The 26,765-nt window shown below is 40.8% G+C and overlaps 1 protein-coding gene across 1 annotated transcript in view; it reads right to left on the bottom strand.

Annotated features, from left to right (window-relative positions):
* ppm1g (protein phosphatase, Mg2+/Mn2+ dependent, 1G) overlaps positions 1 to 26,765 on the bottom strand; it is a 112,786-nt gene that overhangs the window by 22,454 nt on the left and 63,567 nt on the right. Inside the window, exons 3-4 of the mRNA XM_034005287.3 lie at positions 22,954 to 23,039; positions 14,675 to 14,804 (exon numbers count right to left, since the gene is read on the bottom strand). Coding sequence (XP_033861178.1) covers positions 14,675 to 14,804; positions 22,954 to 23,039 — 216 coding nt within the window. The remainder of the gene's footprint in view (positions 1 to 14,674; positions 14,805 to 22,953; positions 23,040 to 26,765) is intronic.

Genomic DNA, 26,765 nt, shown 5'->3' with positions numbered 1-26,765 from the left:
AGTTTTCATAAACTTGTGTCTAGTTTATATAGATTACATTCCAAAATACTAAAATATTTATTCCAAACATATTACAGTAACACCCCTGTAGAATGTTAAACTTACTTTAGGCTTGTTGCGAATGTTTTTATGTTTGTTTTTCTTCTCCTGACACTACCAAGGCGTAATTACCCCTCGCATTCAATTGTTGTGCACAAGCTTTTACTTCTTAACTGAAATGATATTAAAATAATCATTTGGGGGGGGGGGAAGGAATGGAGTGAAAATGTATTTGGGTGGTACAATCATCGATATTTATTCTAACGATTCGATTTTGTGTGCCCAATTAAATCAATTGCTATTTGGAGGCTTAACTGACAGCCCTATAACGTAACAGTATTCAGCAGGTTTCATTTGATTCATGCAAAACTAGTTAATTCTATAGGGTGCTGCAAAACATTAGGTTGTTATATCCCTGGTTCCCTGAAACAGAAATGCAGCCATTACGAACAGGATATATCTTGTAGCCTTAATTACTGGAGCACTGATATCAAAGCTGCTCCTTTAAGAGCCCCGGCTGCATTGAAGTGAATGCAGCGACCTTGAAGGTTAATGGTTACATTTATATTTCAGGGAACCAGGGTTATGATAATAATTTAACGCTCCCTTTCACGTACAAAATTTAGCCATTAACAAATGGGATACAATACCCAAGCCGTCGCAAGTAAAGGACTTGCAGCACCGGCAGATGTGCTAAGGAGGAAGATAACCTGCCTTTAGCATTCTGTCTGAAAGACTGATTGAGGGTCCATGGCATATGGTCCATAGTACAGTGAGGAAGGGACATCATGCAGTGTAATTAAGGTGTTTGGCTAACTACCCTAGGACTTAAGTGGAACTCAATGAGTGTGTGTTAAAAGGACAGAATGAGTGGCTGCCCTTAACACACTGGTCCCAAAACCAGGGCTCTGCTGATCTATGACCTTCAGGTCAGTAGAATCTGGTAAAAGTATGAGGCGTGGCCCATACTATAACATTGCAAATGTCTGAGACAGATGCACCCTGGAATAATGTCCAAGAGCTTCCAAGGCCTCTTGTGGAGTGACCAATGAACTTCTCCGGTGGGGGCAGGTTGGCTAGATCTTGGCAATCTTGATCCTGTCTACAATGCACCTTGACAGCCTCTGTTTAGACTTGTCTGTAGAACTTAGACCCGAAGCAAGGAAGGCCTCCAACAAGGTCCCCCCTAGGGGGTCTTCACCCCCAAAACACGCACAGCTGACCATAGAGGAGCTGTGTCAGTGCCAAGAACCAGGTCCTCCTAGGCCACTTTGGGGCTACTAAGAGCACTGAGCCCGATCTTGCCCGATCTTCTCCATGCACAGTGGAAGCAGTGTCAACGGTGGAAAAGCATAGAGCAGTCTTGGGCCATCTGTGGGCCAGTACGTCTATGCAGAGCGAGTGACCGCTCTTCAATAGGGATTACCAGTGGGGACAATGGGTGGACTCCTGGGATGCAAAGAGGTCTGTCTATCTCCATACACCCAAACTTCTCCCAGGATGAGGTTCACAACCTCCTGAGGAAGTCGCCATTCCGAACTGTGGGGTCCTCCTCTCGAGAGGTCCGCTGCCCAGTTCCTCACCCCTGGCAGATGAACTGCTCTCACTGAAAGCAGGTGTTCGTGAGCCCATAGCAAAAGCTTCCGGGCAACATGAGTAAGACCGAGAGACCGGAGACTGCCCTTGTGGTTGACTTAAGCCACCACTCTGGTGTTGTCCGTGCAGATCAACACGTCTCCCTTGTATGTCCCAGGAAAAGTGCAGCAGCTCCAAAACATTTATGTGGAGACCCTCCTATGGGGGATCCCCCAGGCCATTCCAGACAGTGCCCGAACCTAGGTTGGAAGAGTCTGTGGTCACCCTCCTCGTGATACTACCCAGAATTGTGTCCAAGCACAGAGCTGTTTGTATCTACCAGAGCTTCCATACAGTGATGAGACACTGTGAGCAAGAGGTGCCGGTCCATGACAGGGTGAAGGACCCTGAGGTTGAACCAGGCGCATTTGGAGAGGGCGCATTTGTAAGAGCCCTAAGGGAAGGATCTGTGATGCTGCAGCCATCAGGCCCAAAAAGTCTCTGGAGTATCAGTATCCACCACTGCGCTGGGCTAAAAAAGCTCCAAGCAGATAGTCTCTGGATTCTGTAGTCCAACAGAATGGTGATAATGTTTACGGAATCGAGGCTGATGCAGAGATAAAACAACCATTTGAGAGGGCGTCAGCTGGCTCTTTGAATGGTAAACCATGAGGCCTAGCCGTTAGAGGTGGCTGCTGACCAGTTCCGTGTGAAACACTGCCTATGCTGGTGACTCGGCACATACCAGCTAGTCATCCAGGTAATTCAACACTCTGATGCCTTGGAGTCTCAGGAGGAGCCAGTATAGTGTCCATGCATTTTGAGAAAGTGCGTAGAGCTAGAGAGAGGACGAACAGCAGTACACAGAACTCATATGCGGTCCCTTGAAAGGCAAACTGCACATATTTCCTGTGACCTGGTCTTATAGCGATGTAAAAGTATGCGTCCTTGAGGTCCACCGTAATGAACAAGTCGCCTGACTGACCGCAACAGCTGTTGCATTGTCAGCATCTTGAACCTTCGTTCTCTCAAGTACAGATTGAGATGCCTGAGGTAGAGGATCGATCTGGGACCACCATCCTGTTTCGGCACCAGGAAATACCCGGAGTAAAACTCTCTCGTTGAGAGGGTGAACAATTTAACTGGCCTGTTTCTGTAGCAGGGCTGATACCTCCTGACACACTAAAATATTGTCTTGAGGGTTCATCACCGTTGTTACAATCATGCAGAGAGTAAGTACCCAAGTGTCTGAGTGCATGATCGCCAATAATCCAGGTGGGCCTGATAGAATGGGCCCTGGGTCTGTGGTTCGCAGGGGCTTGAGCCTGTGGCTGCTGCTTGCGAGCAGGGTGCCTGTAATTGCGCCAGCCTCCGCGTTATTCGCCCTGAAAGCGGTTTGGAGCATTAGCCCTAGCAGGGACAGCATGAGCCTGCACCTGCTTCTGGGGCAGAGGGTGTCTGTTTCGCCAATGCTTTGGTGGCTTATGGGCAGAGGGCTTCTGCTTGGGAAGCCAATTCCTTGATAGTTTCCTGTGCTTGGTGAGTGCGTTTTAGCGTCTCATCCATTGCCAGTCCAAACATATGCCCTGGTGTCACTGGTACATCTAGCAATGAAGCCTTGTCCTTGTCAGGTACTTGAGCCTGAGCAAGCTAGAGCTGTCTTCTTGTCACCACCAACGCAGCCATGCTCTTGCCCAACCCCTGTACTTTAACAACTGAAGCAGGTGGTTATTGACGTAGCTCAGCTCGTCCAACCAGTGGGACGAGGGCCTGCGGTCAGTGGACAGAGTCTGCAACAGCATGTACTGGTAAGTCACCAGTATGCTACTGTAGCTACCAAGGCGCATGCAAAACACTGAGGCCACATTGGCCTCCTTCAGCATCACTTCAGTGACATGGCATTGTTTATTGGGGCACGAGACGTCCCTTTGCAGCAAGGCTATATTGGGCATCTGCAACAGAGAGGCAATGGAAGCCTCAACAAGCGGAAACTGGCAAGGTCCAGTTTATCTGCATTGTGCACCCTATATAAAACTGCCCAATGACCTTGAAACAGCAAAGGCAGTCGGCGAACGTGCCCAGGACGGATTGCACCTCATGCAAAACATGCAAGAGAACCGGGGGGGTGGCTAACGCTGGCATAGAGTAGCAAGAACCCTATTGAAGATAGAGGCCACGGAACCTGCAACGCCGTGGTAGGTTGCCAGATAAGGGTGGTGAGATCCTCAGACCGCGGGAGCCAACACATCAGATTGGCCGAGCGTCTCCTGGGGGGATGGAGGGCTAGGTTGGCCAGGGTGTCCTCAGCTCACCGCGCACCAGTGACCCCTGTGGTCTGGCCAACCGCCTGCGGGCCTGCCTATAAGCTGCGTTGTCCTCTAACGCTCTGGGTGGCTGCATGGTGAGTCTGCAGTGTGTAAAGAAGCGGGCGGCTGACAGCACACGCTTCGGAGGGCAGCGTGTGTTCGTCTTCGCCCCTGTCGAGTCTAAAAATAAATTGGCCATTACTAAATTGGGGAAAAAACAAAAAAAATAATTGGCGAGCTCTAAATAAATAAATAAATAAATAAATAAATAAATAAATAAATAAAAAGAAAGACGACGCACAAGACGCACAATATCTGCGGTCTTTAATTGCTCCATCTGCATGCTCCCTTCCCAGGCTGTAGATGCACATGTAGTGCTTATCTTCTGCTGGAATTTTCCTCTTGCAAGCAGCACAAGGGTAAAACCCAGGCGTGGTGCAAGGTTGAAAAACAGTTCAGCCGTGCAATATATGCACACAAAAAACACAGACACCAACGCTGACTGGAGCGCCGAGAACTGTTGTGCACAGAGTCCACAAGAATGGAGCCCTGATAACGGTCTTGGTACTGAACCAATTCTGGTACTGACTTTGGTATCACGAGAAGTGGCGTACAGGTGAAGACCTGAAAGACCTGCTAACTATAAAAATCTAGTAGCCTTTGTTGGCAGTGATGCTAAAGCAGACACAGCAACAGCAAAAGACACTCTGAATAAATTTCGGTCGAAAAGGCTCTTGCCAATTCAGCAGCACAGTGTAGCTAAAAAGCCTTCAACACTGGCAGGATCTCTGTGGTGCAAAAAGCTAACTGGAAAAAGCGCTAGTGCAGGATACCGTCTGTGTACAGAGGCAAACCTAGTACAAGGAGACAGCCTATGCACGTACTGGATTTCTGAAAGAAGTAATTAATGAAAAGGAACTATCAAGAAATAATATTGACTCTTGAAGAGCCAAGCAGCAAGGGAGAGTGCATGAAACATAGCCACAGAAGAGGCTTGAATCGCGGGGAACGGCCGGGGATAGCCGTCTGCTATAGTTTTATAGTTTATTACATGATACAAATACTGCACTTTGACTGCAAAATCACCACCACACAGAAACAACAGCATTCCCAAGTTGCTGACAGCCATGATGCTAGAAAAATAGAACAAACTGGTGTCGGGAAAAGGCTAAAACCTGTTCCACCTCGAACAAGCTGAAAGTGCCAGTGTGTGTCTTTAGTTAGGTCTTATCTGGAAACCAAAAAGTAATTTGACCCTGTAAGATTTTGCCCAAGAAGTTTCCATCATATGAAAATTTGAAGTTGCAGAGATATTAGCATTTGCACTGGTGCTGCAAGCTTCCCCCACGGAATGCCTTAAGATCCAACTGATCATTTTGCATCGTAAATGGGTTATTGAGGGATACCAAGAAGAATAAAATGGGCAACAAATATCCCACCCCAAGCACCCCAAACCAGCTGGGGTTGTTCAATTGCATTTTAATTATTTTATTTTTTTTGCCCTGTGGAAATTAAATTATTTACTAGTTCAAGTGTAACAGGTTTTACAATTTCAGGATGCAAGGAAGTTAATCATGCCTGACTTCTGTCATTTATTATTTTATTTTTATTCTTATTAAGTTTACATTATACTACTTGGTGTCAACGCAGTAGATTAGCTCTGTGGCTGAAAATTGATTGCTAAACAGGGCAGCGGGCAGCAGTGTGGAGTACTGGTTAGGGCTCTGGACTCTTGTCGTGGGTTCAATCCCAGGTGGGGAACACTGCTGCTGTACCCTTGAGCAAGGTACTTTACCTAGATTGCTCCAGTAAAAACCCAACTGTATAAATGGGTAATTGTATGTAAAAAATAATGTGTAAAAAATTATGTAATTGTATGTAAAAAATAATGTGATATCTTGTAACTGGATAAGGGCGTCTGCTAAGAAATAAATAATAATAATGTAGGGCCTGTGCTGGGTTTGCAGTATGGTTACTTGCTGTTGGTTTGGTGGCTGCTGTATTTTATTTAATTTCTCCTATCAGCCATTTTTAACATATGTTTTGTTCTTTGCGTTTTAAATGCATCTAATTTTACGTATTCTGCTAACTTGTAATAAATGATGCAAAAGGGTAATGTTAGATTATTATAACCCTGGTTCCCTGAAACAGAATTGTATGGGTATTTACCTCCTAAAAAGACCCCGAAACTTGAATAAGATATAACAAAGCTGCTCGCAGAGCCTGTGATGCAGTCAAGCATCCTTGAAGGTTAATGGTGACAGTACCAAAGCCGTCGCAAGGGCAAGATTGCAGAATGACTGGAATGCTACAAGACTAAGTCGGAAGGGTGCCTTGTGCATTACCATACGGAACCCCAGTAACAAGTCGCTACGGCTAACAAATTGAGGGAGAAACTCATCTCTACACCTGTTGTAAGGGTTGACCGAGAAGCCGTCCTTAATACTATAGTTCCAAAACCAGGGTTTTGAGGATCCACGACATTCAATATGTAGAACCTAGTAAGGGTATGGGGAGTAGCCCACTCCACTGCATTGCATATGTCCTTGACAGATGCACCCTGGAATACAGCACACAAAGTTGCCATGCCCCTGGTGGAGTGGGCAGGGAGCTTTTCTGGAGGGGGCAAATTGGCCAGCTCACAGGCAGTCCTGACTGTGTCTGCTATCCATTTGGACAGCCTCTGCTTAGACAGGACTTTACCATGGGACTTCGCCCCATAGCAGATAAATTGTTCGGACTGCCTCCAACTTTTCCAGGGCCCGCACAGGGCAAAGTGTATGGAGCAGTCGCTCCCTGTCAGACTGGAAGGTGGATGAAAAGCCTCCAATTCCACAGACTGGTTGACATGAAATGCCGAGATCATTGCCATCATTGCCATCATCTGAGGCAGGATTGGTACGGAGCGTAACCTTTGTCTTGGCTTTTGTATTAAAAAAAAAAAAAAAAAAAAAAAAAAAAAAACACACACACAAGCAGGCTTCCGCAATGGCGAATCCATGCATCTCACTCACATGTTTGCGGGGAGATAGTAAGCAAGAGAGAGCCACTTTGAGCGATAAATATTTCAGCTCAGCTGAATGCATGGACACGTTTAGTCTCCAGTGAGAAACAATGTCCTTCATAGGCAGCCAAAGCCACCAAGCCCCTTTAAAAAATTGTCCGGCCAGGAAGTGAGCTCCAGTGGAGACCGAATCAATTTTGATATGGCAAGCCGAAATGGGTGCAAGATAGACCTTAACATGGAGGGTGATTTCCTCTCATCAAAAAGGTCCTGCAAAAATTGCAGTATAACTGCCATGGGACAGATCATGGGGTCAAACCCACGAGGCAGACACCATGTTTGGAAAACACCCCACTTATACCTGTACTGGGAACAGGTGGACGGTGCTCTGGCATTCTGCATGGTGTCAATGTCCCTATTAGAAAGCCCCAGATGGCTCAAATGCAGCTGCACGGCCTGTGGCTTGACCTGCAGCCTCTGGCTCTGTGCAGGAACCTATTAAAGCCTTCACAGTCCCAAACATCACCTCTGGCAGCAGGCACAGCTGGCTGTGAAGGTCTTTGAGGCTGCTTGGCCTTCCGCACTGGAAGTGGTCACGTGGGACCTGAGCAGGACTGGTTTGGTGCCAGACTGGTGACCTGAGCTTAATTGCAGGGGATGAGACTCAAATGCTCTACCAGCCGGTAGCGGGCCGTGTAGGACCAGGTCGGTTTGGTGACTATAGCACCGGGTTGGTACGGTACTGGGTTGGTTCGGTACCAGTGTGGTAAATTTAGCACCAGGTCGGTACAATGATGGCACAGGGTTGGTACCGGTGAGGCAACCTTGGTCCTGGTACGGTATCGGGTCAGGAATGGAAGGGGTCGATTACCTCAGTATCGGTACGGGTCCACTGGTTTGCAGTCACCGCTGGTGGCAAGGTAAAGGGATGCCCACCTGTACAAGCCACTGGCAAAACTACCCAGTCTGTACGACACACAAGACTGAGGGAAGCCTACTTGTTAAAATGGAACCAACAGCCTTCATAATGGTGATGCTAAAGCTGTCACCAAAACGGCATCAAGATACTGTTTAAGAGATTGCAAGCAACCACAAATGAAGCAAGTATCTTGGTCCTGCACAGTGCTGCCAAGCCCAGCTGCTGCTCTTGCTGCACGTGTACTGTAGCAACATGTTGCAGGCCTGTGCATAGTATCTGTAAAAAACAGAATACACACAAAGAGAAATCTCTCAACAAAATACAGTACTATAACAATTACATAAATAATATAAAACGTCTCGTATTTTAGCTGGAGCCAAAACGAGAAATGAAATAACTCCAGCCAGAGTTATGCAGCGTGGGGGGAGAGCACAAAGTCAGCCGACTTATGTTGCTGGATCCCTGGGAAGGAGCAACTGAAGCCGCTGGCTTCACACGGGGCACAAGACCACAGCGGGACGTAATAAGCAACAGGCTGTAGTGCACAATATATGCATAATTAGAAAAACTATTACAACGTTAATATAATATTGCATAAATTACATGCAAAGAATTTGTCAGAAGCACCAAATACTTATCTGAACCAGTTCTCTCTCCAATCAGGTCAATCTTGAAAAGAAAAATGGCGCCGAGATCTGTGAGCACATGTACCCTCTGGGGAGGGGCATGCCATGACTATTCACAGGCGTCACAGGCTCATTGAGCAGCTCTGGTATATCAATATTCAAGGTGCGAGTCTTTAGGAGGTAAATACCCATATAGTAATAGTTACATTTTGTACTTGAAAGGGAGCCACTTATCAAATTATTTAAACAAGGAACTGGGGGTGGGGGGGTTGGGAAGAGATCTAATGTGGTGTGCAAAATAGAAGTGAAAAGCATTTTTAAATCACTCCAACTACTCGTTGGCATTTAGTAATCTCAGAATTGTGTGTTACAGTAATCTTCTTCATATCCCCATTACCAGCAAATCAGCAATGTAGTTATGGATTATAATACTCATTTTCTCCAACTGAAACTTGGCTTGGAACAGATGATAGTTTCCTTGATTGACACTTCTCCTCCAAATTATTATTTTGTGGGTGGGGAGATGGACTGAACTTCTGCACTGAACACTCAAAACAGGAAATTAAAGGTTATTAATTTTTTTAATTGTTAACTATAAAACAACCAATTACCTGTTCATATTGTAATTATAGATCATCCACCAAAGTCAAACTCACTATTTTTGACCGAATTTGGTGATCTCTTACAGGGTTAGAAACTAACAATATTGTGGTACTTGTCCTTTTGAAACTTGCCAGTCCTGATGTAAACTTACTAGTCCTTCTGTGAAGTGCCTAAGTTGGAATCAACAGCAGCAGTTGGGGGTCCCTAAAAAAAGGCTTACATTTGATTTTCCTAAAAAATAAAACGGCATTGTAAATTTAGATTAAAAAAAGAATAGAATAATAATAATAATAATAATGAACAAAGGCACCTTAGTAAACGCTCCTACAGTTCGATCAATTGCCTGTTTACACCTCGTTACTGATCGTTTACTGTACTGTGTGCTGAGAAACTGACATTGACCGCACCAGACGGGAGGACAGAGGGGGAAAAATATAAAAAACCTCAGCCGTGCCACCTTGCCGACCACTAAGCTCCGCCTGAAATTGACACAGATGGACACAAATACAAATGTTTATTTTATTGTTCATTATATGTATTGCTAGTTACAAAAATGCTGGCTGGTTTGTGGAGTTGGGGGTTACAGTGATTAAATAACTAAGAATTACTACCTACAATATGTACTCGCATACACGCACAGTCTTCAGTGGTCCCAATTTAAAGACAGTATGTTTCAATGATGCCCTCGAGATGAAATTGTTAGCTAGGTGGTTACTTTTTTTTTTTAATTAGCAGTGGGAGAAAACTGCTTCAGCAAGTACAGTAGAATCTGCCAAAACTGACCTGATGCTGAATCTGCTTGGTTGGATACTAATGAGAGCACAACAAATACAAAAGAAAAACTATGGAAACACAGATCTTTTCAAGAAAGCTGGGAGACCTTGAACAAATGGATTTGAATATGTGAAAGATTGTCTTCCGGTTTGTCAGAGCCACCAGTAAATGTTTATCTTTTTAAAATGCTGCAATAACAGATTCTGATTGTGAATCATCCACGCTACATTTGACATAACAGGTGATTTAATGTGATTTATTTCCCCCCATTGGTGCTTGAGCTCTGGAGCACTCACAGACTCACCACCTGTGCACCTATTATCTGTGATCCAAAAGCCTGGTTTTCAGACTAACTGATTATTGCTCACCAGTACTGTATTGGTATAAGAAAAGTGTATTTTGAAAAAATTAAATTTCAGCTATCAATCATTTAAAATATGCTGACGATAATGCAAACACCTGCTACAGACAGCGAGTCCCAAACTTTAAACATGTTACTGTTATTTATTGGTAAGAACTCAATGTTATTATGAATATATTGTGTTATGTTATAAGCAACATATTACGATAATGTTCATTATGGTAATTGTTTATTTATTGGTTTTAAAATGTTTAGTAAAAAGTGGCCTGTTTTTTGGCTTCTTAGTTCAACCGACCCCCTTTGCGAATGACATCTTCAGTCTTTTTTTCTTTCTTTTGTGGGGGTGGGGGGACGGGGGGTGTCGCAACCCAGTATATATCTCCACATTTTTGTAAAATGACTTGCACTGTTTCAGTAAATTCAAACGATGAACTTCACATCCCGCGCAGAGGGAGAACACAAACGTAAAACGTCATTGCAGGGGAGATGAAGGGAGGTTTCAGTTCCAAGTGACACTTGTAAGCATTATAAAATGCTTATTCACCACTGCTACACCCCGTTAGAAAATGGACTTACTAATTTTTTTTTAAAAACGCAAGACTGTGAAAGAGAGAGTATATGTGTACATTTGTTTTAAGTACTCACCCAGAGGACTACCGAGACACAGACATCAACTAGTCCTCATCAGATCTTGAATTTCTAACCCTGTCTCTTATCTATGTTGTCTGTCAATTATGACATGATTCTTTTATTGGGTGATTCTAACATTCATGTTGACATTGATTCTGATTCCATCTCTTCTGAATTTTTGAGGCTACTGGATTTCAATAGATTATGTCCAGCATGTTAAAGGTCCTACGCATAATCGTGGCCATAATTTAGATCTAGTAATTTCTTGTGGTTTAGTTAAAAAAAAAAAAAAAAATATCAGGTTTAGTTGTAAAAGTATTGATCTCCCTATTTCTGATGATCATCTTGCCATTCTTTTTGAGGTTAATCTGCCTAAAACTATAAAGAGTGTGGAACACACAATTAAAGCAGGGCAGCAGTGTGGAGTAGTGGTTAGGGCTCTGGACTCTGGACAATTAAAGCAGGGCAGCAGTGTGGAGTAGTGGTTAGGGCTCTGGACTCTTGACCGGAGGGTCGTGGGTTCAATCCCAGCTGAGACACTGCTGCTGTACCCTTGAGCAAGGTACTTTACCTAGACTGCTCCAGTAAAAACCCAACTGTATAAATGGGTACTTGTATGTAAAAAATAATGTAATTGTATGTAATAATAATGTGATATCTTGTAACAATTGTAAGTCGCCCTGGATAAGGGCGTCTGCTAAGAAATAAATAATAATAATAATAATAAATTCGGGTAGTTAATTATTCAACTGCTGTGAAGTTTTTGGATGTATTGAGTTAAATTGCCACTTACTGAGTCTTTACCATTAGAGAAGTTGGTTAACACCTCCTTGACTAGTATCTTGGCAAGTTAAAACTCAAAGAGTGTCTTTTAAAACAAGCTCGCCATGGTGTAATGATACGACTTGTAAATTAAAATGTGAAGGTTGTAAATTGGAACGGAGATGGAAGGAATCTAAACTGCATGTTCATTACTTTGCATGAAAAAGCCACCAGGTAAAATACACGAAGGCTCTAGCATTGGCTGGACCACCACATTATTATTTAAATTGAATCTAAACCAATAAAAACAAATCTGATTTATTTTGCTTCCCTAGATAAATTAGTAAATCATCCACCTAGTACTCCCATCCTTAAAACTGGCTCCTCTTACAGCTGTAATGACTTCTTGACATCAGAAATCAGATTCTACAGACTCATTCTTCCTCCATAATTGTACCGATTAGACCTGTTAAGGCTACTATGGAGGCTTTTTCCTTGACTACCTTACAAGAACCGACTGACCCACTACATGTGCTTTTGAGCCTATTCCCACTAAACTCAAATGTTTGTGTTATCAATACTCACATTAATTAAAAATGTATCACTTTCCTCCGATATAGTTCCCTAGCACTTAAGGTAGCTGTGGCAAAGCCTTTGCTCAAGAAAACTCATTTGTACCCCAAAGTCCTTAATAAATCTAGGCCAATCTCCAATATGCCACTTTTAGCTAAGGTTCTAGAGAGTTGTTGCCAATCAATTACACAAATTGCTAGTGCTTAATAGCGTATAGAAAAATGTCAGTGTGGATTTCAGTCTGCACATGGCACAGAGACAGCCCTTGTTAGAGTAGTAAATGATCTGCTGGTAAGCTCTGACGTCGGGCTTTCCCATTTTATTGAAAGCTCAGTGGGATTGTCAGGAGGTGTCCTACCTTGGTTCAGGTCTTATCTTTCCGATAGGTTTCAGTTCGTCTCTGTTGGGGACGTAAAATCTGCATTGTGTGAAGTTGTCTGCAGTGCTCCACAGGGCTCTATTTTAGTTCCTTTGCTATTTTTGTTATATATGGTACCTTTAGGTGACATTATCCACACACATGGAGTTAACTTCCACTGTTATGCTGACGATACTCAGCTGCATTTGTCTTTAAAGCCAGGAAATACTTCTGCTGGTGTGTTATTAGCTGTTTGCCTTGCAGACATCAAGTGTTTGATCTCAGAACTTCTTAATGTTGAATTCTGATAAAACAGAGATTATGCTAGTGGGCTCTCAGAACCAACTAACAAAATGTGAGATTATTTAAATTAGACTTTAGCAGTCTCTCATCAGAATAAACTAGAAATTAGAAATCTTTGATGCTGATCTATCATTCGAGACTCGTATTAGGAAAGTTACTGAATATCCTTTTATCACTTCAGAAATATAGCTAAACGTAGACCTACTTCTGTATCTGATACTGAAAAACTAATGCATGCCTTTGTTTAATCTAGAATTGATTATTGTAATGCCCTTTTCTCTTCTGTAAGTGAAGACTGAAAACATTTTTACAAAATAGCTTTTCTATCTTAGTTTTCCTGTGTTAATCAAAACTGCATTTCTTTTTGTCCATTTTTTAAATCAAATTTTATTAAAGCAATAGAACTCAAAAGAGGGCTTTACCGTCTGGCATTTAACATAACGAGAAAGACCTTACCAGACAGTAAAGCCCTCTTCTTCGGGTTGTATTGCTATTAAAAATTGGTGCATTGATTTTATGCAGCACTAGTTTTTGTTGCTAATTAAATACAAAAGTTTTCCTCAATATTCCAGTGCGGTTTGCTCAGAATTCCATCTGTGGTCTGATAGCATTCACTCAGGCTTCATTAACCCTGCGGTGGACTTTGTAACATCGTAGGTATTTCCAATAGCCTAAATAGCTCAATACTAGAAAAAAATTAAAAATCCTACTTGCATAGAGCTGTTCTTCAGTTAAGGTAAAGAAGGTTTCTGAACTGTTTGTAAAACATGTAAAAGAAAAAAAAAGTACAGCTAACTTTTTATTTTAAAATTAGGATTTGGAATATATTTGTGCAAGTTTCAATATTTAAGTTACCGTTAGGTCCCAAAAGTAAATCCTAAAAAAAAGTTTTAGTAATTAAATCTCGTAGTCTGTGTGTTAATGCTGTTCAGTAGCTTGTTCAGTGTGTTCATAAAGTTTATTCAAGGTCTCCTTGCTGGCTTTGTTAGAGAAGAGAGCACCGTCCTTTGTGTTACTGTGATGTGCTGAAATAAAGTTGCTGACAGTAAATCAGACTGCATGCAGTTGTTTGATTTCTTGGACTCGTCATTCAAACTGGAGACTAGCTGTTATTGTGGTTACTGTACTTCCGCTGACAGCAAACAATATTCTCAAATTTTTTTAAACTATTTGCTATACTAAATTTAAATACATAGATTGAGTGAGGAAGCAGTCTACATTGACAGACAACATTCAGAGGGCATGTACAAGAACATAGATTTTCTTTCATCAAGCAAAAAAAGATAAAATACACAAATACTGTATTTACTTATTTTCCAGCAGATTTATTTGGAACAGTGACTACATAGTTTGAAAGACAACATTCAAGGTCCTTAAACAGATATTAAGTCCCTCGTATTGATCAATCAGGTTAAGGAAATCTCTGTTTTAGACATTTTAAATTGTTCCATTTCTACAAACTAGCTATTTTTACAATTAAAACCACATTTTGTATGTTTTTTATTTTTTATTTCTGTTTTTATCAAACTCAGTATTACTGTTTAATGTAATGGTTTAATTGTTAATTTGCTGTGTGTGTGACATCCCCTAGAGGATCCTTGTGATGAAATGCAATTTTTTTTTTTTTTTGGCCTATTGGTTACTTGTTTTGATTGACGTGTAATCACGTTGATAAAACGGCTTCTTTGATATCCATTTCCACTCACAACACACATACAGGGACCACCAATGCAAAAATCAATTTCTATGCAAACAAAAACGAGTCTTCTTGATCCTGAAACGTAAAGATCAAACGCCTAATACAAAAAAGCTTGGGTGTAAACAGGTTTTAGGCAACTTACCATCCTCTTCATCTGCCACTTTCTCCTTATCCTCATCTTCCTGGGGACGTCCTGCTATTTGAGACAGCTCTTTAATTATGTCCTCCATGGTCATTCTGGCATCAATGGCCAGAAAAGCATCTTCTAGAGCCTGCATTTTAAAATGATATATTGTTTAACTATGACATATATACAGAAGTGTTCAAATGTTTAGATGCAATATTGGGTGGGTGGGTCAGAAACTAAACAAATATTCAGGAATTATACAGAGAACGAAAAAATAAATTACATTTTTAAAACAGTCAGAGAGCCTGTGACAGGCTAGCTGTAGGGGTGACGTCAGGCCAGAAAGAATCACACACGCAGACAGGCAGTACTGGGTTTGAAACTGAGACGCTGCGGCGCTCAGTAGATTTATTAATGATACACAGAAAATAAAATGATGACAAAAACAGAATACAGCACTTACAGCCAAAATAAATAGACAAACAAAATGAACAGACACTAACAAACGGGGACGAACACTAAACAAACACGTACTGTGCTGGTCCTCCAGCACCACGTAGCAATTACTTGTTACTATTTATCTCTTCACTCTCTCCCGTTCCTTCGCCCTGAACACACAACCCCGAGTGAATGAAACATGCAGCTATATATACACAATTGTGCTGGGATTCAATTACCAATTAAATTATTCACTTGAATCTCAGCACTTGAACTAAATATGTGCAACCCCATGCTCACATATTATTAAATACTTTAAATGCATGTGAAGTGAGTGCAATCCCCGTGCCTAAATACAATTATACATTTTAAATAACTTGTGCTACACACACCCATTTATAGCCTGTGCAGCAATATCTATACACCAACATTAACACACGCAACATATAACACAGAAATGCACACAGGGTAGGGGCACATTGCCACAGAGCCACATAAAAGTTTAGCATTGCTGTTATAGCAGATTATTTATGTAGTCAAAACTAGAAATGGGAGTTTTTGTGAAGCAAAACACAATTGAAAAAGAGTATGTCACATCTGATTGAATGGCTTGTAAAATGGAAATTCAGTAAAGTCTTTCATCAATATATCCAGAGGTTAAAACAATGTGGCAGTGTTGCATAAAAAAGGCTATCATCTTCACGGTCAGTGAATATTTTTTAATTCATATTTAAAAGTCAACTTTATGATTTTATTATAATGCTGTCTAATAAAAGCTACACTAACAGAACACTTTAAAATCTGCGTATTTCACAGCTCTACTGAATGTAAGTCAGTTTATTTTAATCTAGTGTGAACTCATTTTTGTACTTTGATAATGATTTTGGAGGAAACTTTCAGCGACACAGAATTAAAAACTACATTTATTGTCTCTGTTTATTATTAGCAATACTTAGCAGAGACAAGAGAACTCAGAGGGATAGCCTACAAAGTGTTTTTTTTTCAACAAGTTATTTACGTTTTAGGTAAGTGAAGAAATCATTATTTGTACAAATGCCATATCAACGTTTCTCAAATGCCCCCCAGTATCTCCTCTTAAAATCAACCTTTATCTTAAATCAGCGCCGCTATGCAGCTTTCATTCAGCACAGTTCATGCTGCTTGCATTCTGATTCCTCATATTGCTTTTCTGTTAGCTGCTATTGGCTAGCCTGATCAGTATAATCACTGCATGTTGATTGACTGAGCCTTCAATCTAATCAAGATTTAGTTTTGGCATTAGTCACAAATCTCTGCCCATTTCGCTTTGTGTCAGTGCTCATTGGTTGATGATTTTGAAGGCAGAAAAATTACACAGTTGATACATATTTGAAAAGACATATCAGAATGTGTTTTGCCTTGAACCAAATTTACCAAATGAACCAGTGCATAAAAGGGGGCAGCGTCGTCCAGTGGTTCAAGTCCTGGGCTTGTAACCAGAAGGTCACTGGTTCAAATCCCACCTCTGCCACTGACTGACTCGCTGTGTGACTGACAGAGAGCGAATTAATCCTAGTCAACAATCTCCCTCCCGACCTGTGAGGGTGCTGTATGGCAGTTCGTTCCAGGGTCAGTCGGAAGTTGGCCATCCAGGAAGGGGGCGGAGTCACAATACCTGAAGTCATCGCCCTAATGTGGTACGCGATGTGTCAGTCGTGGATTGGAGGAGACGTGATTGAACTAGCTATCGCAGGGGGCGTGACTAAGGGTATAACAGTGGGTGTGACGACGTAACCTGTTCCATTGATATGGTTACTGAAAAGGACCCGTTTGGAAAACGGAATTAATTAATTACCGTGAGTTAAGTGTTTTGTTTGTTTGTTGCTAACTGTCTGTGCTTGTCATTATAGAAGGCTAACCTCTGGGAGCTGTAGCTAAACCGCCAGCAATTGAACCCGGACTCCACTTCAACATTGTACACGATAAACCTGTAAAATCACCCCTTTCACTAAGAGCACTCACTCTGGACTTGTGACCGTGTTGCGTTTGTCTTGTTTAGTGTATTATTTCGGGACTGAACCCCGTGGTTTGCCTGAGCGATACACATCATTGTGTAGAGTCAGGTATTATTATTTGGTCGGCAAATAGAGCTGTTTTTTCACCATGAACTGTCTTGTGTGTCATTCCTGAGCACCGCATCACCACTGCACCTGTGCACTACGAACCACTTTGTCACAGTGACCCCGAGCAAGTCACTAACCTCCTTGTGATCCATCCCGCAGATGAGATGTTAAATCAAATGTTCTATTGTAAGTGACTCTGCATATAATGCACAGTTTACAGCCTACCTTTGTAAAGCATTTTGTGATGGTAGTCCACTATGAAAGGCACTACATAAAAATAATTACATTATTATTATTACTGCATTGATCAGAGTTCTGCTTTTAAAAAGACAATTTCCATTGGCTTTCTTTTTATATTTTAGAGTCTATTGATTTTTTAGTATTACTATGCAGGACAGCCGCTATAAGATCGTTACCTTTATTAAAAATGTGCATGGATTAATCAACTGATTATTCCCTGCCGCTATTCAAAAACAACAAACAGTCTTGCACTCCGACACAGCAGCTTGTCTCACTTGGGAGCCACGGCCTCGGTTATAACATGACCTTACCGTGTTCTAACCTGATTCCGCACTCCACAGGTCGCGTTATAACGGAGTAGCTCTGTAGTATTTATTTGGTAGATGTTGGGGGGACATATTTACCAAATTATAATAACTTTGTGAATATGGTTAATTACTGTAGATTTGTGAGAAGATTGTAAATACTGCTTGCAAACACTAGACCCTCATAATATAGTAGCCTACAGCAAGAAAAAGCAACTGTCACCTTTAAGAGCTTTTGTGGTAGGTTCATTTGTTCTTTCCTGATCTAAGTTTTCTGTACAGCATTTTCAATACTTGGGATCTGTTTTGGAGGTTTAGGCCTATATACAGAGCATCAAAAGAAACAAAACTACTATAACACATACTTTTCAAAAACAAAAATAAAGTATATAAAAATGATGGACATTGACAATGTTTTTGGTTTCTTTTTAATCATTCGATCATTCATCCTTGACCATGACACGCTTGAGTGACTATGACTGAAGTATATGCACTTAAATCACCTAATTAGTGAGACAGTTGGACACTGGATATGGAGTGATTTCAGCTGTTGAATTGCAAGCTTGAATAAAAGCAATAAAGAATCACAGAAAAACAAAATATGCCATGTCTGTCAAGAGAGCAGTGCCTTCATACAATTGGCATGTTGGAGGCTGGACTAGGGCAGCGTACTGTGGCTCGTCGTCTTGGGTGCTCACAGCCAGCAATTTCAAACCTGGCGAGACATTACAACCAGACACTGTCAATGAGAGGTCGCGAACTGGGAGACTAAGAGTCACAACCCCTGCCCAAGACCGACAGATCATTTTGCTGCATCTTTGTGATGTCAATTGTTAAATCAGCTCAATAAAAAGTCACTGCACCTGCTCAAAAAGAGTTTGTCATTTTTCGAACACATCTAGTGTATTTTATCCAAATATAAGTGATACATTTCTTTTGATGCTTAGTATATATACAAAAATTGCATTATATTCTAGGAGGGTTGTACTTTGAGACCCATAGTCTTATTATTTATTACTATCATATAAGCTTTTTTATGGTGAATTCTCAGTCTTGGCATAATATACAACACCTAAAATACATTTCAATTGAGGAAAAAACACATTAGAACAGTATAATTAGACTTGCTACTATTCGATTTTTTTTTTCCCCCAAATAGATGATTAATATCATCTGTTTATTTTAGAAAGAATTTGCCGTTTCTTTTCAATCTTTATTTTTCTTCAAGCAGAGAATGGGTGAATTCGACCTTTATGCTTTTACGCCACTGAAACCGCCCTCCTGTCTGTCACTAACTCACTAAACTCTGTCCGAGCTGCCTCTCTCTCCTCTGTCCTAATTCTCCTCGACCTCTCTGCTGCCTTTGACACTGTCGATCACTCTATCCTACTATCCTCTCTCGCTGACCCGGGAATCTCTGGCACTGCTCTGGTCTGGTTCTCCTCCTACCTCTCCAACTGCACTTACCAGGTAACCTGGCGTGGAGCAACCTCCACACCTCGTCCTCTCTCAACAGGAGTACCCCAAGGATCAGTCTTGGGTCCTCTCCTGTTCTCTCTCTACACCCGCTCCCTGGGCCCCCGCATCGCATCCTACGGTTTCTCATACCATTTCTATGCTGATGATGCTCAGATTTTCCTCTCCTTCCCCCCTCTGACTCCCACCATCCCTTCCTGTATCTCTACCTGTCTGTCTGCTATCTCCTCCTGGATGCACTTGCATCATCTCAAACGCAACCTCTCTAAATCTGACCTCCTTTACTTTCCCTCCTCTGATTGCTTCCATTCCTCTGGAATCTACCACACTCTTTCCCTCCTCCTCCGCTAAGCACCTCTGCGTCACCCTGGACCCCTGCCTCTCGTATTCCCAGCACATCTCCACTCTGGTACACGCTTGCCGATTCTTCTTGAGCAACATATGAAGAATCCGACCCTTCCTCACCAACTACGCCACCCAGCTCCTTGTCCAGGCCCAGGTACTCTCTCGCCTAGTCTACTCCAACTCCCTTCTGGCTGGCCTCCCTGCGTCCGCCACCCGTCCGCTCCAGCTCATCCAGAACTCCACTGCTTGCCTGGTGTTCTCTCTGCCTCGCTTCTCCCACACAACTCCACTGCTCTGCTCACTCCACTGGCTCCTGATCAACGCTCGCATCCAGTTCAAGACTCTTGTACTCGCCTACAGATGCCTTGACCAGACTGCACCCAGCTACCTCCAGACCCTCATCTCTCCCTACACCCCCACTCGACCTCTCTGCTCCGCCTGCACTAGAAGACTGGCTGTACCTCCTCTATGCTCCCCTGCCTCCAGAGCCCGCTCCTTCTCCACCCTCGTCCCGCAGTGGTGGAATGACCTTCCTACAGATGTCCGGACTGCCCAGTCCCTGACCACCTTCCGGCGCCTCCAAGACTCACCTCTTCAGACAGCACCTGTAGAACTCCTCTTTTCCCTCTGGACACTATCACGCTTCGTTAATGCACTTTACTTGCACTTATCTGCCCCCTATTTTACTGCATTTAATCTTGTACTTTACAGAGTACTGTAATGTAATCTGCCACAAGTGTTATTCAATCTGTAGTATTTTGCATTTAAATCGTATCCTGATGTAACTATCCCTAACACTTATCTGCTCCGATATTTAATCGTATTTTGTCATATAATTGTACTTACTAGAACTGAAATCATTGTATTTTATCTTGCTCTTAATTGTATTAATACTTGTACTGTGATTATTAATGTATTTTTTGTTTACAACTTTAAGGTCGCCCTGGGTAAGGGCACCAAATAAATAAATAAAGTCATTTTTACTAAAACAATTTCGCAATAAGTGATAAACACAAGCGAACAATAACAGTACAATCAGATACAACACTATGTGTCACTTATCTGTTCATAGATCTCTCTCAGGTCTGTGAAAGGAAAAATGATGACGTTTTGAGTAAGTGAATACAGACTGCGTCACGGGCACTATGTGCAGCTTTGGAATACTGATTCAGGTTAGATGGTTTAAAAGGATTAATACCCATGAGGTGAAGGTTACATTTGTACTTCAAAGGGAACCATGGTTACCAACATTCTAATTGAAATAACGTTTGGTCACAGCTGAGATACATTTAAAAATGGTCTCAAATAAACCGTACTAAACGCAGCATATAAAAGTGTATTACAGACCTTTATAACAAATTTACAAGTAAAAATGATATGCACAAATAAAAGATTAGATATTTGAACAGAACTATTATTTGGAGTCTGAGCTCCCCCTCTCCTGCTTCAGCACAGCCGGACTCAGTTACTGGAAGGCAAAGCAGACGGGTCCGCTTCGTCCTGCAGCGGAGACTTCAGCCGTCAGTCAGGGTATTGTGCACAATATTCATTAAGTGTTTCTCTCTTGCGCCCCATTTTCAAAATCAAACTAGTAACTGTCACCATATACCTAAAGCAAAACCTTAACCCACTAACTTCAAAGTAGGTGCTTTGAATGACAGGCACTGTAGCTAGCAAATGAGAGCACTGCTTCAGTCAACGAAGATCTGTCAGAACAGGGTGAAACTACAGTACTAACGGACCACTGAGATGACTGACAGCGACCCGCAGCCATTCAGAGCGGAACAGACGGGACAGACAGCAAGTATAAACTACACAAACTACAGAGGATTTCCAAATTATTATTTTTGGTAAGAAAATATAGCGAGTGGTTTTACAGACATTTATCGTATATAAATATTTTAAGTCGAACTCATTTTTGGGGAATTAGATGTTTAACGAGCTTTACCGATTAATATCGAAAAGTAGCAAGCCTAATTATAATGCATCTAAATTGAAAGTGCTATATGGATTGAATCAATGTTCTATGAAGTACAGTATCTAGTAGGACTTGTGTATTACAATAATTTACATTATACATTTCATTTAATTATTAATCCGTATGCCTGTCACACACTACATTGTGAACAAAACTGCCTTGGTTTTGAACCAATCTTCGACAAAACTTTATTATTCAATCATAGCCACATATATACATTTTGGGTTGGATTTGACAATAATCTTTCACTTCGTGTGCACTTCTTACATGATTATGACGACCCTCTGTATGTGCACTGATTCATAAGGTAATGTCTACAGATACCAGAATACGAGTCTAATATTTACTTATGAACAAATGTTGCCTAATTTACAGTAACAACATGTACTGCAGCAGCAGCATGCTTAGGAGTCTGTTAAATACCAGAGATAAGATAGTAATTTTCAAATGACTAACAATTTTCTAACCTATTGCTCAATTGAGTATTTACGTGTGCCCATCCCTAAAATCAAGATATAAAAGATACATTAAAAGTAACACAGAATTTTTTTTTCTCCCTCAGGAAAGTAACCTAAATACAAGACTGAAGGTATATCTAAGTTTAACTGAAAGGGGTCTGGCAGATCCGTGTTTCAAAACCATCCATATTTAAAGTATTTCTGTCAAAACAAACATAGTTGTAAATTAATGTATTCTGAAAAGTGATCTAATTTAGTCAGCTTGTCTAAAACAGCATAATACAGCATAAACAAGCAAACACATCTTACATATAAAATTACAATTAAAACACAATTAAAATCTTATGTATAAAATTACAATTAAAAATACCATATTTAATTTATCAAGTGCTTTCAGTAACACAGTTTTTTTTAGTTTTTTTTCTGTGTTGAAGGGGTAGCCTTCCATGAAAGGAATAAAATAGTTTACCTTATGTTCTTGTGTATCCTGTCTAATTTTAGTAATACAAATTATGCTACAAGTTTGGTGAAGATGTATGCAAAATCAAGGCAGTTACCCTGTCGACCATGTGGAGTGTGAGTGTGACAGACAGGTGGACAGGATCAGCACATATTTTTGTTGCTTAAAACAAACCTATTCCTGGGCAAAATAAAGCATATGAATACTGGAAAAATAAATTAGTAGTGCCATTTCATGTGGAGTAACTGGCAGAGTTTAGAATATATCCAGGTGCACACTGGAATGTATTACACACATTTAAGAATACCCAAAAATGTCAAATTTGGACTAGCTTAAAGTTTGAGTGATCACTCAAATCAGAACATCAGATGCGTAAAAACAAAGTATAGAAGGAAAAAAACTAAAGTGCATTAAAAATCTTAACAGTTAAAATTACAGTTTTATACAACAATTTCAAATCACTGATCTGAATGTTTTGGATGAAATACTCACCTTCTGCAACTTTCCTTCTTTATATGCCTTCTGTTCCTTTATGATTTCAGGAAGGTATTTGGAGCAGTATAAAGCAACCTCCTCTCCTTTAAAAATAAAATCAAAATGCAGAGTGAATTTTAACTAATTGGGAATGCTGGTAGTCAAACAAATAGTTCAGTGGGTCCCATTACTTTTTTCTGCTATCACTACCCCTCTCCCCGTTTTTAATCAAAATTATTTGATACTGTGATACAATTAAATAGCCTAACAATTATGTGCAAAATCTTTATTCAGAATTGGATTGCAATGGCAAATTATCATTTGACAGAAATGATACCAACAATTTCAACAAAACATTCTGCAATTTGGCAGTACAGTGTAAAATTTTCCAGCGGGACATCGGCTTCAGCCACAACAAAACGTTCACAAATTCCTTTAATGTTTGTTTTTAATTTCTAAGCTGTTCAGCTGAGAATTTTCCACTTGTAAAAGGTCTTTTTGAACGACTGTTACTAGCGAGGTAACTTTGACTGCAGTGTAGTGAAAAAAAAACCCGATCTACGCTGCATCTCTGAGCAACGTAGTTGGTGTAGTGTACAAAATGCATTTCAAAAGTTTCACTTTTTCCCTTCAAATATGTAATTTCAAGCTTTATGCTGTATGTCCAAATGCATTTTTTTCATACAGCACTGGATTCTGCATATTCTTTAGATTCTCAAAGTGTTCTCAACGCAGATTTCATAGGGCCCTAGTTCAGAAAAAAAAACTAAAAAAACACACACACACTTTTCAAATGCCAGTACAAATAGGGTATTGTGACAGGGCCAAGGTCCTGCACGGAGAACATGCTTTTTGTTTTGTTTAAATTTTCTTCTGTGTTTGTTATTATTGTAAATATTTATGTAAATAGTTTAGCGAGCCAGAATCTCTGCCTGTGGTGCACTGCAAGCTGAGTTTTGTTTAAAAAGGGAAGATTGGTCAGCTGCGATTCCTTAACCAGCTGGAGCTCCTTATTAGAAAAAAAAAAAAAACGAGCTGCCGAACACAAAACCCTTTACGGTCTTTTGTCGGATCAGGTCCGACATTACAATTGTCCCTTTCCGGTCCAATGTCGGACCCTGTCCGACATCAAAAAGACGTAAAACACAGGTCTCTAGCGTTTTTTCTCCAGAAACAGCAGAGAAAGCCATTCAATGGCGGAGTGAGACCGATAGGAGCAGAGAGAAGCCGAAAAAAAAGGGGGGCGGAGCTTTAGCATAACAGAAACAGAAGTGTTAAAGGGACTAGGAGCTCTTAAAATAAACAAATCCCCTGGGCCGGATGAGGTCCTCCCAATAGTACTCAAAGAAATGAAAAAAGTTATTTACAAACCGCTAACCAAGATCATGCAACAGTCTCTTGACACAGGGGTACCGACAGACTGGAGAATTGCAAACATAATACCGATCCAGAAAAAGGGAGACAAAACCGAACCAGGTAACTACAGACCAATAAGTCTGACTTCTATTATATGTAAACTTATGGAAACTATAATAAGATCCAAAATGGAAAATTACCTATATGGTAACAATATTCTGGGAGACAGTCAGCATGGTTTTAGGAAAGGGAGATCGTGTCTAACTAACCTGCTTGATTTTTCTGAGGATGCAACATCGACAATGGATAATTGCAAAGCATACAACATGGTTTGTTTAGATTTCCAGAAAGCTTTCGACAAAGTCCCACATAAAAGATTAATTCTCAAACGCAGTAGGGATTCAAGGAAATGCATGCACATGGATTAGGGAGTAGTTAACATGTAGAAAACAGAGTACTGTTTTGGAACCGATTAGAGGAGAAACCTCAAAATGGAGCGAGGTAACCAGTGGTGTACTACAGGGATCAGTATTGGGTCCTCTGCTATTCCTAATCTACATTAATGATTTAGATTCTGGTATAGTAAGCAAACTTGTTGAATTTGCAGACGACACAAAAATAGGAGGAGTGGCAAACACTGTTGCAGCAGCAAAGGTCATTCAAAATGATCTAGACAGCATTCAGAACTGGGCAGACACATGGCAAATGACATTTAATAGAGAAAAGTGTAAAGTATAAAATGTGCATTATAAATATCATATGGGAGATACTGAAATTGAAGAAAGAATCTATGAAAAAGACCTAGGAGTTTATGTTGACTCAGAAATGTCTTCATCTAGACAATGTGGGGAAGCTATAGAAAAGGCCAACAAGATGCTCGGATATATTGTGAGGAGTGTTAAATTTAAATCAAGGGAAGTAATGTTATAACTTTACAATGCATTAGTAAGACCTCACCTAGAATATTGTGTTCGGTTCTGGTCACCTCATTACAAAGGATATTGCTGCTCTAGAAAGAATGCAAAGAAGAGCAACCAGAATTATCCTGGGTTTAAAAGGCATGTCATATGCAGACAGGCTAAAAGAATTGAATCTATTCAGTCTTGATCAAAGAAGACTACGCGGCGATCTGATTCAAACATTCAAAATCCTAAAAGGTATAGACAATGTCGAGCCAGGGGACTTCTTTGACCTGAAAAAAGAAACAAGGACCAGGGGTCACAAATGGAGATTAGATAAAGGGGCATTCAGAACAGAAAATAGGAGGCACTTTTTTTTTTTTACACAGAGAATTGTGAGGGTCTGGAACCAACTCTCCAGTAATGTTGTTGAAGCCGACACCCTGGGATCCTTCAAGAAGCTGCTTGATGAGATTCTGGGATTAATAAGCTACTAACAACCAAACGAGCAAGATGGGCTGAATGGCCTCCTCTCGATTGTAAACTTTATGTTCTTATGTTCTTGTATAGTATTACCAAGGGATAAGATTTGTACTATGTTTAAAAAAAAAAAAAAAAAGGACCCTGTCAAATCCCCTTGATAGGACAAATACAGAAATGAAAAACGTATGCCATGGTAGATATGATTGCTCGTTATGTCTTGCATGGTTGTTGCATGTTGGTTATCTACATGATTTTAAATCGTGATAATTCACTTTAATTCAACATACTGTATCTCTTTCTCGTTATATGTCTTATTGGTTGTTGCACTACAGGGATTTACCATTTTAAAATGATGCCGATATACAGTAGCCTACATATACTGTATGATCTCTCTCAACACAAAATCTTGGTTGGTATTGAACTACAGGTATTTACCACGGTTTAGCAAAGACATTAACTCTTTAGTTTAATTAATGTATTGTTTCTTCCCAAACTTGTAATTGAAATACATGCACTATGATAATCAATCAGTCTCCTGTTCGTTTTCTGTCCTAATTATACAAAGTACTGTATGTAAAAATAAATGAAAGAACAAATATAAAAAATAATAATACTGTATAAGCAACGTTTTTCAAGTACATCATGTGATTGATGTGCACCGTGGCCTAGTTAGTAATCGCAGCATGGAGCTTAATTTTTTCCATGATTGAAACTCATGTTTTAACTTTTGGACAATCGCTCACATATTTGCTGTCCATACTGTAGTGCTTCCTAAAACAAAAACGCCTCCAGAAATGCAAAATAACGTTAATACGCAACACATGCTAGTTAACGTTTGTTTCACAAACAGAAATGAACAATCATACAATTCATTTTAAATTTGTGGAAGATGCAAAGGTTGCCCTTCGAATTGGTGATATCATGGGGCAAGTTCAGCATGGAAAAGGGGGTCTTGGTCTCAGTTCAGCTCCTCCTACATGGCACAAGGCAGCCCCAGCTCAACGGATGAAGCTGGTTGTCAACGAGGTGCAAAAGCAGGAGGAGAGGATGAGGTGCTTAAAGGCCGTTTCCCAGGCCAAGCAGGGAGAATGG

The sequence above is a fragment of the Acipenser ruthenus genome, chromosome 5, assembly GCF_902713425.1.
Source record: "Acipenser ruthenus chromosome 5, fAciRut3.2 maternal haplotype, whole genome shotgun sequence".
Classification (NCBI taxonomy): Eukaryota; Metazoa; Chordata; class Actinopteri; order Acipenseriformes; family Acipenseridae; genus Acipenser; species Acipenser ruthenus.
This window is presented reverse-complemented; position numbering and strand designations above follow the sequence as displayed.